We start from the raw sequence: 20226 nt of genomic DNA on the forward strand, positions 1-20226 counted from the left end.
TTCCCCGAAAATCTCGCAAAATCGGAGCGACAAAACGGTTGGGTCTATGAGCGTCAACGCTTTAAATCCGGCCCTTTGTCTAGGTAAAAGAAAGTATTTGTAGATGACCAGTTTTTAAAACGCCTTTTAAAGCTACACACGCACTTGTTTTCACTTCGTTAGTAAGTAGGAGCTGTTTTAAGTGGAGTGACCCAAATATTGATTGCAAAATTTACTAAGGATAAATAATATTAATTAATTTATATTTGAATATTTTGATTGACTGTGCAAATACTTTTTTGCCTGAAGATTGAGTAAGTATATATGTAGCTTAAAAGTATAAGTTCCTCACTATTCGCACTATTAAAGCTAAACTTAGTTTTTTATTGCAATAATAAAAAAGAACATATGACAAGGGCGATTACAAGTAAGAAAAAACTGTAAGATTCACCGGAGACTAAAAAGAGTAAAATAGAAATATTATTTTTTGAAAACGCCGTATGCCCAAATGTACTAAAAACTTGAGAATAATGTTCTTGTTGCCGTCACCAGTAACAGTTAAAATCTGTTAAGGCTTCAAATGAAATCGTGGGGTAGGGGTTTGTAAGGTAAAAGTTGTCTATGAATAGTTATGAAATGTTGTTAGCGCCCCATGCTTTCATTTCTGGTTTCAACAAGTTTTCATTGTTCCTGATAGCAAGAAAAAAAACATTTTGGTTTCAGACAAATTTAGTATTTCAAACGATATAAAACACTTTGATCATTTTTTAGGAAACTATTTGTGTCTGCCAACCTCGACCTTGTAGTCCCGTCCAATGTAAAACATCGTAAACACAAAACCTGATAAAATCTGGAAATGTTTAAGCCTCGAAATGTATTCCATTCAAACCACCAACTCCCCCACCGCGTAAAAGTTCCATTCTGAACTTGTATCTGTCTTTAATTGAAGTAGTAGTTGATAGCGGGAGTCTTAAATTTCTAGTTCAAGTTCAATGGGTTTATTTACAGATAAAAACATAAATCTCACATAATCAAAATACTAAGTCCAATCCTGGACGCCAACAACCATAATATTTATATTTGAAAAATAATACGCAGAGTGGTGACTGCTCTTATTGTCAGACATAATCTTATTTTCTATTTTCGAGAAAAAAACTGGCCATTACCTTCCTGCTCCGATGCCCAGGGGAAACCACCCCATAGAAAAAGTAAGCAAAGTTATTCGATCAATTTTTTTACCTTGCTGATCGTGACTATTAGTCCCTTGGCATTATTCTGAGCCCGATATACATCCTTCCCGTTGGATCAAGCTTTTAAGGAAACTGAATTTCCTGCCCGATGCTTCGCATGCTAAATAAATTTGAACTCAACGTGGGACTGACTAGAGCAGTTGAAGAAACTGGATACTTTGGGTTTTCACTCGAGTACTTTGAAGTTTTTTCTGTGTAATAAAAACAAATATATCTACAATTGTTGTATAAATTAGTTGAGTCAGATAATTTTTAACGTTTGTTAGCAGTTTTTGTTTAAACCCTTTGTTGAATCGTTCAGATATCTCATGTAGAACTGCATTTTGACTAAAACTGACAATTTCGGATTTATATCAGATTTACATCTGAATATATCCATGCACTACTAGATTATACCATCCAATTTTTAGGCTTGTCACAGCAGACCGACACAGTGGTATCAATTCATGAGATTTAGGGAGAGGGGGATATGGCGAATTGTATTATTCAAAAACAGGAGGGGGACATTCTTGTGGTCTTCCCCCATATTTTTAACGAAAATGCTAAAAGTCTATTTTCAATGAAAATACCCAAACAAGTAATTTTCAAAATCTAGAGAGGGGGGAGGAATCTAAGGTCACAAATACCCACTGAAAAGTGCATATTTTTATGCTATTGTTTTTTCTGTAGTTTGGGAGGGGATTGAGGGTCTAAAGCTGATAATCCCCCCCTCCCGTAGAAACGGACTTGTTTAAAGGCACATAATTAGTTTTCACTAATGAAGCAGTTTTAAATGTTATGACGTAGCTCTTCGGAAAAGAAAAAGAAAACAAGGGTTATTGAACTAGTTGAGTTGAAATGCATAAAAAACTGGCTTTTAATTCTGATAATAGGACTCCTCAATGTATATAAAAAGTAGAAAAAAGAACCTATGTGAAAATAAAAGATTTCTCTAGTAAATTTGTAATAAATTTCCAAATATTTTATGGGTGTAGCACTATATATTTTTAGCAATGAGTATATACAATAAACGTAAGTTAAAGCACAACTATTGCTTTAATTACGTTAATCAGAAATCCGTATTATCTATGAGGACGGTTAATGCATTTGAGGTTTGAAAATAAATAAAGGTTTATTATAGTTTGCATTTTAGTACTAAATTACATGCCAAAAAGACGTTTAATTTTGTTAGTTTTTTTTTGCTTTTTTTCTAAGTAGTCGTTGTCACCGATCCAAAACGCCATTTGACTAATTTTATATTAATTTTAATAGGGAGCGTGTATACTAATTTACTAATTATAATATACTAAATAATACTAGTAATAAGTATACTAATTTTAATAGGGAGTTTGTGCAACCGTGTGTATATTCAGTTGATTTTCTCTTGCATCTAATCTTACTTCGTCTTTTATTAATAAATTTCTACTTTTCTTTTGAAGGAGTTCAATTTCCTAAAATTGATTTTAGAAAGAATATCATTAATTGCTTTCCACCTATTTTCACACACAGGGGTCTAGTAGATGTCTACTTAAGAAGAAAGAATAAGTTAAGTATCTGTCTAGCCTATTTCAAGACTCGAGTCTATTTATCTACATGACATAGCCAGGAAGTAATTCATTTTCGAATGAAACATCTCCCCTCGAGTAGAAAGTTCATTTGGGAAATGCATTTTATCGACTGATTTTTGACATCTTGCTAGATTTCATTATTATTTTTGACTTTTTATCGGATATGTAGGCTATTAATTTAATGAAGCTTCTCACTTTATTTTTTAGCCACTTAACCAGAATATCTTCAATTGTTTAAACGCATGTGCCTTACAAGTGAAGTCATGATGCTCAATTTAAGGCTTATGTCTGATTTCATAATTATTTTGACTTTTTTCTTTATCGAATTTGTAGGTTATCAATTTTGTGAATCTTGTCACTTTATTTTTTAGTCACTCTTAACCAGAATATCTTCAATTGTTTCAACGCATGCGCCTTACAAACGGAGTCAGGACGCTCATTTTAAGGCTTTTGTCTGCGCTGGTCTCAAGTAAGTTTTTTTTGATGCAGCAGAAAATTGTACTGTTCCATTTTTATTTACTATAACATCTATAGGTAGTGTTACGTTTGCAAAGGGTATTAAAAAGAAAAATCTAAAATTTAAGCATTGCCCATAAATCGTTTCTCTGCTTAATTTTTGAGCGTAGTTTGTGCTGTTATAGGGTTGTTAATAAATAAAGGATTTTTTCCTCCAAAGGAAACAAAAAATGTGGAAGCTGGGGAGAACTTGTAGTTTATTGATTTAAGGTGTTTTTTACGGGATTCACAGTTGCTCGCGCCACAATGAATAGAAAATTTAAGCTTATTCTATATTTTAATAACATTAATCCTTTTTCTTTAAGATGGAAATAATTTTTTTTTTCTTAATATTTTTTTTTAATCACACCTGTTCTCCTCTCGGTGACATAATAATCTTTTTCACATAATTTCAAAACTTTAGTGTCATCTACACTAATTTAAAAACGACATTTATTTTTAAAATTTTTTATCCAATCAATATTGATGAAAACACATACTGCTACTATAAAGATTTAACATGATCAAAATTTTAACAAGGATTATTAGCCTTCATTATCATTTTTTGTATTTTTATCCTGTATTTTCATATTCTTTTTCCCCTTTCCTGTTTTTCATTTTTTCCCTTTTTTTATTTTACCCCTCATCTTCATTTTTGTCCTATTAGAAAATACATTCAACAAAACTACAAACTTCAACCAAACTACAACCACCAAAAAACTTCTCTTCCTCTATTTTCTCCTCCTTTATATCTCTGAAATTTAAAAACTTAAGTTAGTCCGATATAACATTTTCATTATCCTAACTATAGACTCCCTTTTTCAAAAAAAAAAAAAAAAATATTTCCCTTTTTACCAACTAAAAATGAATTAAGGCAATCAAATACAACAGGTTACTCTCCGGGGCATACTACAACACAAATAACAACAAAACAAATAAAAGATGTAATTAATCAATTAGCTACTATTTTAAAGCAAAAAATTTTAAATGACCTTTTCTTTTTTCTTCTCCCTTTTTTTACGGGTGGAAATGCATTTCTAAATATTTTGCGTGTTGTCGTATGTAGAATAAAAAAGTTTGAGCCGGGAGGAGAGCCTTAAGTTGCACCTCACAGCGGTGGAGTAGTGTAACATTCTATTAGTAGCCTAGTCCGACAAATAGAATGGCTAACGCAACGGGGCGCCAAGGGTCTGGGGAGCCTTTGGTCAAGTCAATTCCCATGAAACAGTAATGGATATTGAAGATCAAATGCAGAGAGATACTACTATTACGGCGTTCGCGGTAGCCGACGCGGACCAGGTCAGGGTGGTGCCTGGCCCGACAAGTATGCAAGCCGCCCGATCAAGAAAACACCTGAATATTGGCACGTGGAATGTTCGCAGCTGCAAGCTGGCATCCACGCAACTGCTCCTTGCAAGGGAGCTGCAGAAGTATAAAATCAACGTTTGTTGTCTGTCAGAAACAAGACTTAATGATGTTCTGTCCAAAAAGTTGACCGTTTCCGAATCTGACTCATTCCAGTTCTATAACTCGGGTCCCAATGATGGCTCCGGCAAGCCAGGAGTTGGCTTCTTAATAGACGGTTCTACTGCATCATGCGTCACCTCTTGGGAGCCAGTGTCACCAAGGATGGCCATGATCAGACTGAGAGGCTACGTTAGCCACATAACCATAATCGCCGTGTACGCTCCGAAAAGGGACAGTAGTGACGTTGTCAAAGATGCCTTTTATTATGACCTACAAAGAATCATAGACAAGACACCAAGGCGTGACATGCTCTTTGTAGCTGGAGACTGGAACGCCCGGCTTGGCAGAGTAGACCCCGACACAGCAGCAGTTATTGGCCGCCACACCGTTGGTGACATATGCATCAATGGAGAAAGGCTCTTACAGCTAGCCAGATAAAACAACCTATGCGTCACAAACACTCTCTTTGAGCACAAGAGACTCCACCTCGTTACATGGCGTTCGAACGACGGCGTAACAACAGCCCAGATCGACCACATCTTAGTCAGCAGAAGATGGAGGAGCTCCTGCACAGAGGCCCGGGTATACAGAGGAGCAGACACAGGATCTTTAAATGGATCCGACCACTTTCTCCTCACTTTCAAAGTCCGTCACCGCCTTAGCAGGCAGAAGCGACAGAAGGCAGGAAAGCGCTTCGATGTTTCGAAACTAAGATGCCCGGAAATCAAAGCCGACTTTGAGTTAAAGCTAAGCAACCGGTTCGATACCTTGAATCGTCTCTCACTCGTCGATGAAGAATGGGTGCATAATAAAAATTGCGACACAGGATGTGGCTGAGGAGGTGCTTGGCCAAACAAAATGAAAACAGCGAGCCTGGATCTCTGACCACACCATAGAACTAGTTGAGAAGAAGCGACCCCTCGTGGGAGGTGCAAAAGAACCCTTAAAAGTAGCCCGCAAAGCAGTTAAACCGCCACTTAAACAGGACAGAGAACTGTACTGGTCAGATCTGGCGATTGAGTTGTAACACGCGTTCAGGAGTCATAACAGCAGTAAAATGTACAAACTACTGAAAGAAGCGACTGGAAAAGCTCGTGTAGCGGTTGACACACTGAAAGAAAAGTCCGGAGAACTCATCCAAACAGAAGAAGGATGCATGGAACGCTGGCAAGAGCATTTTTCTGAGCTACTGAACCCTGTCAAACCCCCGTGTGATCTACCTGCCTTCTCGAGTGCTGCTAGAGAGCCCTATGCAGTAAACCTCGATCCGCCAAGTATTGCGGATGTAGAAAAAGCGCTGAAGTGCATGAAAAACAATAAAACTCCAGGAAAGGATGGGATCCCTTCTGAAATGTTCAAGTCCTCACCAACTCTACTATGCCGCCTAACCGACCTGTTTGTCCAGGTGTGGACAACAAAGACCTTCCCAAAAGACTGGAAAGTATCAGTCCTCGTTCCGCTATACAAAAAAGGAGATAAGGCCATTTGCGGAAACTATAGAGGCATCTCCCTGATCGACCATGCCATGAATATCTTCTGCGTCATTCTCTTGAATCGATTCAAAGACGCACGTGACAAGTTAACCCGTCCTGAACAAGCAGGCTTCAGACCAGGCAGAGGCTTTCCAGAACAGATATTGACGATTCGCCTCATCCTTCAGCAGTACAGCAGGTTTCATCTACCCCTTCTCATCGCCTTTATTGACTTTGCAGCTGCCTTCGACTCTCTCATCAGAGAGGAGCTATGGAGAATTATGGCTGAAGACGGGGCGCCACAGGAGATCATTGAGATAATCCGAAGTGCGTATAAGGACACTGAGACTTGCGTCCGTGTTTCCGGCCATGACACCCCTAAGTTTCCAGTGGAGTTTGGGTAAAGCAGGGATGTCCGCTTTCGCCTATATTTTTCAACTACGCGACAGACTGGACCATGTATAATGCAATGAGAAACCACAGCGGAATAGTCTTTGGACAAATAGCTGGTTTCCTCCAGCCCCTGACAGATCTGGACTTCGCAGACGACGTTGCTGAGCTGGAAACTACCGCCGACAGCTTACAAGGCATGATCGACGATACCTATGAGGTCTCAAAGCGCATCAGACTGGCCATTTGCGGCGCAAAGACTAAAGTATTGGCTCTCAACCAACCTGCTCCTTGCCAAGTTACCCTCGACGGTGAGCCAATAGAAAGCGTTGAGGAATTCAATTATCTTGGCTCTATCATAACACCAGATGGCGGAGCTGAAAGGGATATCTCTGCCCGCATAGCAAAAGCCTGGTGAGCGTTTACTAGTCTGAAAAAAGCATTATGGACCAGACAGGAGATCTCAACCAAAATAAAAGTCAGAATCTATAGTGCAACTGTTCGAGCAGTACTACTGTATGCTTGGGAGACATGGCCGATCAAGACTGAAGATGCGAGAACTTTGGATGTGTTCGACCACCGCTGCCTTCGTTACATCCTCCGCATTAAGAGATGGGACAGGATTTCCAATAGTGAAGTAAGGAGCCGCTGTGGCCAATCAGAAGAGCTATCGCTTATCATTAAAAGACGTCGCCTGAAGCTCCTCGGCCACACATTGCACCGTCCCGAAGGCACGATATGTCGAGACGTCCTTGTCTGCGAACCAGCCCCCTCCTGGAAACGTAAACCAGGAGGACAAAAGAAGAACCTGTGGCAAAAATTCAAGGAGGACCTGAAACCGTGGGGAGGATTCAGGAGACACGGTCGGAGATGGGACAAATACTGGCTGAAGATCACCGGAGAAGCTGCAGTCGATCGGTCCAAGTGGTCTTCGGAAGTCATCCCAAGATCCTTTGGTGCCAAGCAGGACAGTTCATCGTCTGGTTCCCGCCGAAAGTAAGTAAGTAAAGTAAAGTAAGTTCTCCCGTAACTTACTTCTGATCGTAAGAACACGACATCGAATATGTGAAAAAATTTGGCGAAATATATGGAAGGTAAAAGCAATTATATTAAAGATCTTACAAATTTGACATTTGGGGGGACACCCCTACCCCACTATAGCACGGAATAACTGGGAGTATTTTTTCAGATGGTTTATGTAAAGTAGTTATGAGTATTCTCTTTATGTAAATTTCCTTCATGAACTTGTAAAATTAAACATCGTAACCTAAAAACCCTACCATATGTCAATTGGAGATTGTCTTCCAAGGAAACCGAGTAATACATTTTTAGAGCCTCGTTTATTTTCATTTAAACCTGGAAGGGAGACACAAAAACTGGACATTTATTGCGTTTACGATCCCGTTTCTACTGACGATGAAGCGCCTATACTCAGCTTTAAATTTAATTAGAAAGATTATTTCTCATCTTGAGATCTTCGCATTGATTCCGAAGATGCTCAATGAGTAAAGGGCAGAGTGTTTTTTTCTTTCTAATTAACTTTTAATTAAGAATTCCTTGTAGATATTGTTTATTTTCGTAGAACTGAGCAGTGGTGCAATACTTGCGGCTTGTGTTTCAGGCATTCTTTGCAGCGGTTCTTTGCTTTGTCTTTCAAACCCTTCATGCTTACAAACGGTAAGTAAAGAGTGAACTTTGACAATACTGAACAACAGAAAATTTCAAGGATATGCATAAAAGAAAGGTAAAGACATTAGTTTAAGCCGATACCAAATATGTAATTTTTAACAAGTTTAAAGATCGACATCGACGGTTATTAGCGTGCAAAAAGTGTTGAAAAAAAGGGGGGGGGGCACCAAAAGGGTAGTGATTCCGAAACCAATCCCACCATCAAATTCAACGTGTCAGTGAATTTCAAAACGGTTGCTTCAATCACCCTAAGTACAAGTGTGTAAAACGTAGCATTTTTCCGGAAATAGAATCCGGTGCGGTTTTTTTTTTCTTAATTTCAAACTTTCACTCTTCCCAATATGATTGTATGAAACAGGTTATCGTGAGATATGGAAGAAGGCTCATTCGAATGAACACCTTCTAACGTCTTACGTCCATTTTCACTTCTAACGTACTTTCACTTATAACTTCCATTCAAGTTACAAAACACATTGAGCCACAACAAAGGGCCGCTATTGGTTATTTTAATTGTATGTCATAAAAAGAAAATTTTGATCAGAACAGGGCCAAAGCTATTGAGCGAAAATTCTGAGATAGCCAATCAGTTCAAAGCTTTCGAAAAATCCTTATGTCCCAAATTTCCTAAAAGGTTCTCTTTTTAAGCCCAAAATCCTTCATTTTCTTCTGAGGTCTTTCCTTTTTATGGCATCTTTCATGGAGTCAGGCCGCTAAAAACACAAGGACTCATTTGCCAATTTTTAATCCGTTACCTAGATTTTTTTTTTCAAGAATTGTGTTTGTTGAACTTTCTACTGCTAAAACCAACCGAATGGTTCTCAGGAATATCCTTCATCAGGAGAACATTAGAAGTGGAGGTGCAGCGTCTTACAAAACTGTTCTTTAAGTACTCATTGGGGGTGCTTCCCCTCGTAAGTAATCCAGATGTATCAAGTTTTAGTGGTTTTCCATATTGCCTTGAAGAATGTCTATACTTTTGGGATAGCTCATCAGGGGGAGGATGGTAAGTGTAATTGTAGGAACCAGTCCATTGGTGCCATATCAAATTGTTTAGAACCTCTACAAAAAGCAAGCATCTAAATCCGGCAATAGACCTACTGCTGCGCTCTTATAGAAGGATTATTGCGTTAGATGGCAACAGGTTCTTAGAAGATTCAGTCACACCCGATCTTTCTCTTGCAAGACGATCACAACCGATCGAGATGTGCGCCCCTAAAATTGTGCCTCAATAAACGCTGCGTGAAGCTTTGTTTGTGTCACAGAGTGACAAGCTTGGCCCAAATTTGGATAGAATGTCACAGGACAAAAATTTGGGAGATTATGGTTAGTTTTGGGCATTTTAAAAGCCTTAAAAATATCTACCAGTTTTCAAGATTTAATTTTCATAGGTTGGTGACATTCATTCTTACACGCAGCTAAAACACAAAAAAAAAATTTATATCAACGTTGAAATTTGAATACATCAAAAGAATCGGCGTTTTTAAGTTTAGTCCAAATATATCAGATTCATTAATCTTTAAATCACTCAAAAGAGTATCGGCCGCGCGAAATTTGCTGAATTTATAAAATAGGGAAATACATACTAGAAGAAGGATAGTTTTTGATGAAAATTACACCATCAAATTTAGTATATCAGAGAACCCAAGTACACACTTCTAGGAAATAAATTCCCGAAAACTACTTGAGCTAGAATTTGATTATTCATGGTGACGAACTTTGAGGAGTGACTTGCGCTAATAGTAGTTAAAACTAAAAAAGAAATTATGGCAACAATATATGAATAAAAAGAACAGACTCTATAGTGATTTTTCCAAAGATATGAATTTCGTTACATTCTGATTCTGCGAATCAGAGAACTCCAGTAACAACGTTTCACTGCGAAATAAAGGCTACCTGTACTAGAGCTTGTCTGTGAAAAAGGAAAGCGCAAAATGCGTAATTATAAAATCTATCCAGTAGGCCTATAAGAAAAAAAAAATTATACCTCATTAATGATCAGTTTCACTTCCTTGCGCCGTGCGGGATTGAACCTGAGAACTTCCGAACTAGAAGTTTTGACTTCATCCATTGCGCCGGTACAAGGTAACTGATTGTTTCATTTTGGGGCTGATGTGCACTAGTTGTAAATATAGTGTAAGTAGGTATGTTTTTGCACTTGTATTTAATGCAGTTATTAGGCCTCGTGTCGTTTTTCTTATCACCTTTGTGCTGCATTAACCCAGTAAAAAGAAGTGGGCGCAATCAGAAACGAATGTAAATTTGCAGTTTATAACATAATTTAGCTAGGATGAAAGTGAATACACAGCTTGATTCCTATCCTTGTGCTCTTCCATAGTTCAATAACTGTTTCTGAGACAAATTCCACTTTGATCCCTTAATGGGACCCCAAAAGGTAAAACAGTCCTTATTAACCCAAAGTTTAAAAATATGTTTAAAAAAATTGGCAAGTCAGAACAGATTGCCGTTTGCAGCTGATTAAGGAATGGTAATTATTGTGTTCCTTAGTCTCAATAGTAGAATGTTAAAAATAAAACAAATTTGCAGGGTTTTTAAAGAGCCTGAAATCTCTGAAAAATGACATCATAACAAAAATGACGTCATTATTGAAGGGTTTCTAGATCCTTTTAAACAATTCTGCAGATTTATATTCAGAATAACATTTTAATATTAAGACTAAGGCAAATAATAATTACCATTCCGGAATCAGCTAATATCATAGATTTTTCTAAGTTGCCAGCTGTTTTAGAAACATACTTTTAAACTTTTGGGGACTACGGACTCTTTTAAGCCCTCTTGGTCCGTTAAGGGCTAAAAATGGAGTTGGCAAGGAACTAGGAAGCTAAGACGGAAAAATTTGTTCTTAAGGGGGAGGGGATTTTATTTTTTTTATTCTAGTCTGTCTTGAAAATTCGTCTTGTTTTTCGAACAAAAAAAGACAACAATTACAAAAGTACGGATTGTAAACATAGATTGTGCATCACGGGCTATCTTGAGGGGGGGGGTGGGTGAGGCTAGAGCCACTTAGCCCTTCTGGGTGTACTGTATTGGTAAAAGTTTTATTAAGTATGCTTATAACACTTGTTTAGTTACAATGCTTATAATATGCTTCATACTTTGTTATTGGTTTTATTGTTATTTTTTTTTTATCTAATCAGAGATTTACATCCCCCCTTTAAAGATTTATTATTTCTTTAACCACACGTCTTCCTTTTAATGTATAAATAATATAAATAAAGGGTTAAACTGTTAATCAAAACAGCAAAAAAAGCAAACTAAAACATTTCTGACTATTTTCGTTTCACGTCTGGACAGTAGTGGTTCTAGACATGGACAAGAGGTGATGTAGCCCCCCCCCCTCCTCAGTTTCTCTAACATTCAATATCAAATTCCTTTTATTTTATATTTTTACGCTCCTTTGGCATATCTTACCCACCCACCCCATCCAGATTATGAGGCCTAAAACCGCTACTGCGACTGGATACCTTTATTAACAAGATAAAAAGAATAAAAACTGCACTAACCCGTTAAAGCGTAAGAAAAACTAACAAAAAGTGGGAAACCGCTATGCAACAAGAAAAAAAAAGAAAAAACGAAGAACTGAAAAACTGCGTGATTTTTATTCAAACGTAAATTTTGTTCAAGATGGTTCAAACGCTAGGTTCTAAACAACTCTATCGCAGACAGGGTGAGGAGACTCTTCACTCTTGAGTTGGTACAAAACAATCCTTGTTCCAGGAAAAGTTTCAAAATAGTTACCTAAAAATGCACCATTTATTCGATTTCAACCATCTCCCTACAGCTCTGGCTCATGATGGAACAGACTTTGTAAACTGCATGAGTTATAAGAGAATTTATAAATCCTTACTGAGTAAATTTTCAATCGTAAAATTGAATTCTAGTTCTTGTCAAGTTTCATATCTTAATCTGGATCAAAGCCTTATTGTAAAGTCTGAAGTCTTTTAGAATTAATTAAAAAAAAATCCACAAAACAAGTTTTTCAAAAAAATAAATAAAGAGCCCCACTAAGCCAAAAATGAGCAGAAATAATGTCAAATAACCTTCCAGGCGTAAAACTACCACAAATCACCATCAATAAATGAATGAAACCAAAAAAGAACAAAAATTGCAATAATTAACGGAGTCAAACCCAAAAACGAGCAAAAATTAACACGAGTAGGGCTGACAACCCGCATGTCTTCTCAAAACCAGAACAGAATTTACTTTGCTGAACAGAAAATACATTTTGAATATTTTCACTGTTTTACCTAAGTAAATGAAAACTTATTAAAACTTTTAAGAATAAATATCAATTCTCAATATATTTAGATTAAACTGACAATCCACGGTTTTTTTTTTGTTTTTTTTTTTATTTTATTTTTTAAATAAAGGTATGGAGACGCAGTATTAGGCCTCATAATATGGGGCGGGGGTGTTTTTTTTTTTTTTTTTTTTTTTTTTTTTTTTTTTTTAAATAAAGGTATGGAGACGCAGTATTAGGCCTCATAATATGGGGCGGGGGTGGTTAAGATATACCGCAGGAGTTCGAAAATAGAAAATAAAAGGAATTTAATATCGGATATTAGAGTGGCTTTAGCCTCAACCCCCCCAAGATAGCTCATGATGCAAAATTATGACCAAATAAAATTGATGATTTTACTGTTTACATAACCCATGTTTACAATTCATACTTTTGTAATTGTTGTCTTTTTTTGTTCAAAAAACAAGACGAATTTTCGACAAATTTTTACGACAAAATAGACTAAAAATGTAGAACCCACCCCCCTAAGAAAAAAATTTTTCTTCTTGGCTTCCTAGTCTCTCGCCACTAGAACTAATTTTGGTAAATTTGAAGTCTACACCATAATGTAGCTAGGATGAAAGTGAATATATCACTATGTCTCTTTGTTTGCTCTCTGATAATACAATAATCGATTCTAGGGCCAATTCCATTTTGAGCCCTTAAAGGGCCAAAAAGATTTAAAACAGTCCGTAGTCCCCAAAAGTTTAAAAGCATGTTTAGAAAAAACTGGCTTGCGAGAAAAAATTGCCATTTGTAGTTTAGTAAAATGTTATTTTGAATAGAAATTTTCAGAATTTTTTGTAAGCTAGAAACCCCATATAATGCCGTCAGTTTTGCTCTAATGTCAGTTTTGAGGAGTTTTAGGCTCTTTAAAAAATCCTGCAAATTTGTTGTCTTTTTAGTATTTTACTATTAAGACTAAGGAAATTAATAGTTACTGCTCCTGAATCAGCTGCAAATGGTAATTTGTTCTGACTAGCCGGTTTTATAAAACCTGTTATTAAAATTTTGGCAACTAAGGACTGTTTTACCTCTTGTCTTACCTCCCACTTAGGGATCAAATGGAATTTGCCTCAGAAACAATTATTGAACTATGGAACGGCATAAGAAAATGCATCAAGGAAAAGTGAAAAAAGGCATCAAGGAAAAAGGAAAATTTCAGCTTCAATTGTTTATGCTTACTACCTGGGCCGTATCCAGGATTTTTCTTTGCGGTGGGAGGGGCTACAAAAGATGCATCATAAATGCGTTTATATGCATCTTTGGGTTGAAACTCCTACCTTTCCCCTGGATACGGTAAGGGGGGGGTTAAAACTCCTACTAGTATGAGTAGAAACAGTAGCATTAAGATACAAATATTGTCTTTTGATTAGTTTAACGTCCCCAACAACAAGCCCTATTAGTTTCAACTTCACACACCAAACTGTTCCTATTGTATTACTACTACGCCCTTTTGATAACCTACATATAGAGGGTGGTTTGTGATTAAGTTAACCTTCTCCCTCCAAAAAGGAAATCACTTGAAAATTTCACCTTGATACCCTTAGGCATAGTTGTAATAGTAGTCAGAGTAGTAGTATTTGTATCACTAGTGGTAGTATTAATGGTAATAGTGGATGTGCTAGTAGCAGCAGTAGCATTAACGTATTGCCTATACAGGTAGTTGCAATAGAAGTGATAGATAAAGTAGTAGTAGTAGTAGTAAAAATAGCAGTGATTTTAATATTGGTTATAGTTCGACTATAATTTCTTTTCCTTTGTTGATCTTCCCCTATAAGGATTCTAAGGAAGTTTCAACTCAATAACCGAGCTAGTTCTTGAGGTACACTCTGCTGAAAATGTGGATGCGTATAGCATCTTTTTATTTAGTTTAAATTTCCCCTCAATATTGTAAATAGAGTAGTGTGGTAGTAGTAATAGTAGTAGTGGTAGCAGTAGTGATGGTGGTTTTAGTAGTAGCGGTAGCATACAAATGTTGTCTTTTTGATCAACTCCCTTACCATTTCCTGAAAGTTTCAAATGAATGTACCCAGTCATTCCTGAGTTACACCCTTTTGACAATCCATATACACATAATGTGTTTTGATTTTGTTTAACACAATCCTCACCTTTCTCTGAAAGGCTCACGTGAATGCCCTTCGTCTTTTTGGAAAATAAAATTCAAACATAGATATCAATAGCATATACTATGGGTAAACAATGAAGAAAGTGCCTAACTTACAGCGCTTGCCCTTAGGACTGTGGGGAGGTTGATATCCCAACAGACATAATTACTAGACCTTCCAATAGGGGTGAACAAAACAGCCCTCTTAAAATTTTGATTGGATGTGTTTTGGGGAATGATAGGCTTGTTGGGGAGGGGCTGGTTGCCCTCCATTTACTTTTGACTCTTAAAAATACCTCTAGAACTTCCGACTTCCAGTCAAAGGAGTATAATCCGCTCCCAAGTTTATAGGACCACTTGTTCCATAAAAACACTATATGACCCTGGGCCATAATTTACAACCCTTGCCCCTGGGCTCTGGGGGGTTGTTTCCAACCTGAAGGCATTGTTGTATGTTCTTTGGACTATTTTAAACAAAATGGCTATCTCACAATTTCGACCGGATGCTCTTTGGAAAAAAGCTTGTCAGAGAAGGAAGGGCTTGTTGCTCTCCATCACTTTTGAATCTTAAAAAGGAACTAGAACTATAAATTTCCGATCAAATGAGCCTCCTCTAAAGTTCGCACAACCACCCCTCCCTATAAAAAGCATAATTTACAACCCTTGGCCCCAGATTGTTTTTTTTTTCAACCTTAAAGGGCATGTTACGTGATCTTTGGACTGTTTTTGAACAAATGGCTATCTAAAAATTTCTATCGGATGTATTTTGGGAAAATAGGACGTGTGGGGGGGGGGGGTGCCCTTCAATCACTTACTATTAATAAGCTCACTATAACTTTCAATTTCCAGTTGAATGAGCCCTTTCAAAGTTTATGCAACAAATACTTCTATACGAAGTGCTCTGGTCTAAAATAATAATAATAATACGTTGTACCCACATTGCTCTTTATTTTGGTAGCGCTATCGTGCTGCCTCTGATAGCGGCAGTACTAGTATCAGTAGTACTGTTAGCGTATTTCGTTTACAAGTAGTTGCAATAGAAGTAGTAGTAATTGTAGGAAATGTAGCAGTGACAGTAGTATTAGTAGAAGTATACGCATATTGTCTTTTTGTCAGATGATCTTCCCTATTTAGCATTCTCTGAAAGTTCCAACTTAATACCCAAATTAATTCTTGAGATACGCTCTTTTGACAATGTATATGCACGTAGCGTCTTTTGATTTAGTTAACATTTCACCTCAAGATTGTAAATGGAGTAGAGGGATAGCAATAGTAGTAGTGGTGGTGGCAATTTTAGAACTAGTGGTAGCATGTATCTACTGCCTCTTTGATCATCTCCCTTATCATTTCCCGAAAGTTCCAAATTAACATACCCAGCCATTCCTTAGTTACGCCCTTTTGACCATCCGTATACACATAACATGTTTTGATTTAGTCCAACGCTCCCCTCAATATTCTCTTAAACGCTCACCGGAATGCCTTCCGTCTTTTTGAACTGGACACTAAAGGTCAAACATGCCCACCATACTCAATAACATATAATGTATATAAACAATGAACGAATTGCTTAACTTACAGCCCTTGCCCTGAGGACTGTGGGGAGGCTGACATCCCCAAAGATATAATTACTAGATCTTTCAAAAATGCTGAACAACATAGCTCTCTTAAAATTTTGACCGTGTAATAATAACAATAATAATTTATTTTTAACCCGCTACAAAACAACAAAACATAAACGGATTACTAGGAAAAAAGAAACATAAAGAAACTTCAATATACACAAATATAATGCACAACCTCTAACGGCAAAGCAATCGGATTAGCGGGTGGAAACAACCCAGCGAAAATACAGCATTATCAGCTAAAACAGTATTTAATCTTTCAAATGACTCAGTAATATCCGTAGCACTGTATTTACCAACAATGGCATGATTACGGTAAGAGCGAGGCAAATAAAGTAGGTACTTCAGGTACCGAAAGTACATCACTCGAATTGATTTTATTTGCTTCTTCCTGAGCAGTGGATACATACAAGACATAAATAAAACAGAATGGTCACAAAATATACTATAACGAAGGGCGAGTGCTCGACGTTAGTAACGAACACGATTAGCGATGATCTTCCCGTAGCCTATCTGAAGCTTTTGTTTTGTCAACAAGAGCTTTTGTACGGAGCCCAGACAGCGTACTGCAAATATTGGTTCCAAGCCACTTAATAACATTAGCACATCGAATTGAAGAAGATCCACATGGCAGTGCAAAAACCGTAGATGGTGATTTTACATTGAATGTCCGGTACTCGCATTTACCAACATTCAGGGTTAATCCAATATTAGAAAAAAGACGAGAAACAAGATCAACTGAGTGGACCAGGCCTGATCTCGTTCTGCTAATCAACATTATATCATCTGCGTAAACAACGTAGGAGATACTTGTGTAGTCTAGATAACAGGTAGATTTGATATCAGTCAACACATGATTAATGCACCTTTTGAATAAATATGGGGATAAAACTCCACCTTGGCGAACGCCTGACCTAACAGAGATATTTCCAAAAACACGTGACTGCATCTTCATTCTAACATAAGAATCACCATACCAAAATCGCAGCAATAAAATAATTGACGAATTAGCACCTGATGCAGCGAAAGAATGCCAAAGCTGGGCATGGCAAACAGAATCAAATGCCTTAGCCAAGTCAAGCGTACAAATGTGAAGTTCATGACCTGAGCTACAGGTCTGCACTGAGCTACATCTTTAGGAAACTCAGAGCCGTTATAGCGACCACTGCATAAATACCGTTTAAAATGCAGCTCAGCCCTTTGTTTTAAATCAAATACTTGTGCTCTCTTTGGTCGCCCACAGGTGGTCCACATCCTCAGCCACAATTTAGCACGGTTCTTGACGGCTTTTAATTCATGATTTTCCGTCCAGATAAAACTGCGGGTATTAGAACGCACTCGGATTAGAGGCACAGCAACTTCTTCAATATGTTCTAAGCATTCAATGATACGGTAATAATAGATATTCAAATCCAAACGAGCTAGAGATGAGAAAGCACCAGTACATAGCAATAGAATGGGACTCAGACATTACCGAGAAGTCCAGCTAGAGTAGTAATATATAAAACATTATTAGTATTCGACAAATCCCTTTTGTAACACCGCTTCCTTGCACTTGTGCCTACCAAATTACGGCTAGTCTGATTCACAGAATGGCTTAGGGTAAGTGGTCACAGTCCCGTGCATCTTCATCTACGCACACTGTTGAACAAGATATAGCAGTAGAGCAAATGCAATGATCAAAATTAGATAAAACCCCACTATTATGAATGTAACTGTAATTAAGGTCTTTCCACGATTCGATAATTATTTTGGAGGGAATCTAAGACTAGCTCAGTACAAGTGGACTGGCTAAGCACTTCACAGTTGATATCACCGATAAAAAGCCATTTGTAGCCACGCTTTTCTATGTCCGTGACAAGATTCTTCACAGAGGAGCACGCGCTGGAAAATCGAGTGAGGGAAGGAATGCATTTTTGGTCACATGTCAGGTAGATAATGATGAGCACACAATCACAGATTTTATTGCAATGAAATTACCATTAGATTTCAAGAGGGAAGGTGAAAGATTTGACAAATTTTTCTTAACGATGCAAGCTAGACCACCAGAGGATCTTCCTCTGGTGCACCGGGCGTTGGTAATGAAATCATAATGCGCACTGCTCCTTCGCAGGGAATTGACGCCGACATCTGGGAGAAGATGCTCTTGAAGAAATAAAATTTCGTAGTCTGACATTTCCTGGTTAATTATGTGGTTCTTATCTTTAGTCCCATTAATATTAAAGGAGTGTAAACTTAAGTCTCTCGATTCAATCATTTAGGGATGCTATTCTTCTTAGACAGGACTTTACGAAGGATACGGCATTTGAACACTAAAGGACACATAGGGGTCACCGCAGTTGGTGCATTTCGGATTCGCTGCTTGACAGGGGTAGAGCTGGAGAATTCGCGCTGCCCAGGACAATGAGAACAGCGCACAGACCTGTCACAGTTGGATAATGTGTGATTAGGAGACTGACATTTGTAGCAATCACGTGGGGGTCTCACAAACATATGAGCTCGAAACACTTCATATCCCACTTTTATGCCGAGCCGCAGAGCATTTGAGAGTGTGGTTCCATCTGTAAAAGTTACTTTTACTGTCATCGATTTTCTTATGCGTTTCACATCGATCACACCGTCACAGCCCATAAACATATCAAGATCAATGTTCTCCTGTAACTTTTCAGTATTCCGTGGTGTTTTTGTTCATTGAACTTGACGTGCCAGTTCTTCAGTACGCCAGGGATTGCGTCACAAAAATCTTTCGGAGCAGTTTTGTCAATGTGAACTAACAGGTTATCGCCAGAAGGCTTGATGCTCTGCACAGCTTCGTGCCCGCAAACTTGGTCAATTACTTGCTTGCGTTTAGCAGAATCATTCAAATCAGACGGAAAATTCGAAATCACAACTCTCATAGGATTTTGTGAATGATGGGGGCTATGATTCGGTAGAGATGGAAGTTTAGATCATAAGATGTCACCTTATCACATATAGTCTTTAGCGTAGTTTCCATTAAAGTTAATTTAGAGGCAAGTTTCGAATAAGCTGCTGCAGGAATTACCGGTACTTCCATTGGAGAGATGATAACAGAAGTGGGCAGGTCTACTTGTTCATTGTTGCACTTTCACAAAAATTCAAACATATCATTTATATGCCTATGTGAGGACAGATCACCTTTTCGTCCCCTTGAGGTTTGGTTAACAGAGACACAAGACCAGAGTTCCGCTTTTGCGCTCTTTATAACATTCTCATTAAAAGAAAGCCAACGGCATGTTTAGCAACAGTGTATGTTTTGGGGAATGATAGGCTTCTTGGGGAAGGGGTGGTTGCCGTTCAATCACTTTTGGCTATTAAAAGGACACTAGAACTTGCAATTTTTAATCAAATGAGTCTTCGAAGTTTCTACGACAACTCCTTCTATACGAAGTGCCCTGATTATAGATAAACGTTTTTTTTACACGAGTTTATTAGCGACGTCAAGCTTATAATTAAAAGAGGCTACCAACATAAGAATATAGCCGACCCCCCCCCCCACACACACACACACATTCCCACGCTGCATCTGCTAAAGTTGAACTTGTGCTTTGCTGAAAGCTAAATAGAATGTAACAATTACAAGGGTTGTATTTATTTATTGCTTAAAAAAAAAAAAAAAATTGACCCGAAATTTACCATTTTCAATGATAGTGAAAGCCTTGTGTAATAAATTAAATAACACCGAGATGGGCGCACTTATGTCAATGTGTTACAATAAAAATAATACTCGGTTGAAAATTTTTATCTTTTTCATGAAAATGCAAGATAAACTTTAGCGTAAATATGGGGGATGTGGGTTACAGGAGTTAGTAGCCTCCGTGTGTGTCGACTAATATCTGCTCTTTTTACGTTTTAACATCCGTATTTATTTTCATTTAAAGTAAGAGTGCTAT

General features: G+C 37.6%; 1 protein-coding gene across 1 annotated transcript in view; it reads left to right on the forward strand.

Annotated features, from left to right (window-relative positions):
• LOC148956203 (RUN domain-containing protein 1) overlaps positions 1-20226 on the forward strand; it is a 134517-nt gene that overhangs the window by 107283 nt on the left and 7008 nt on the right. The window contains exon 11 of the mRNA XM_089094487.1: positions 3148-3245. Within this exon, the coding sequence (XP_088950613.1) occupies positions 3148-3245 (98 nt within the window). The remainder of the gene's footprint in view (positions 1-3147; positions 3246-20226) is intronic.

Source organism: Artemia sp. Qi Xiang Cuo, chromosome 1 (genome assembly GCF_049724085.1).
Source record: "Artemia sp. Qi Xiang Cuo chromosome 1, ASM4972408v1, whole genome shotgun sequence".
Taxonomy (NCBI): Eukaryota; Metazoa; Arthropoda; class Branchiopoda; order Anostraca; family Artemiidae; genus Artemia; species Artemia sp. Qi Xiang Cuo.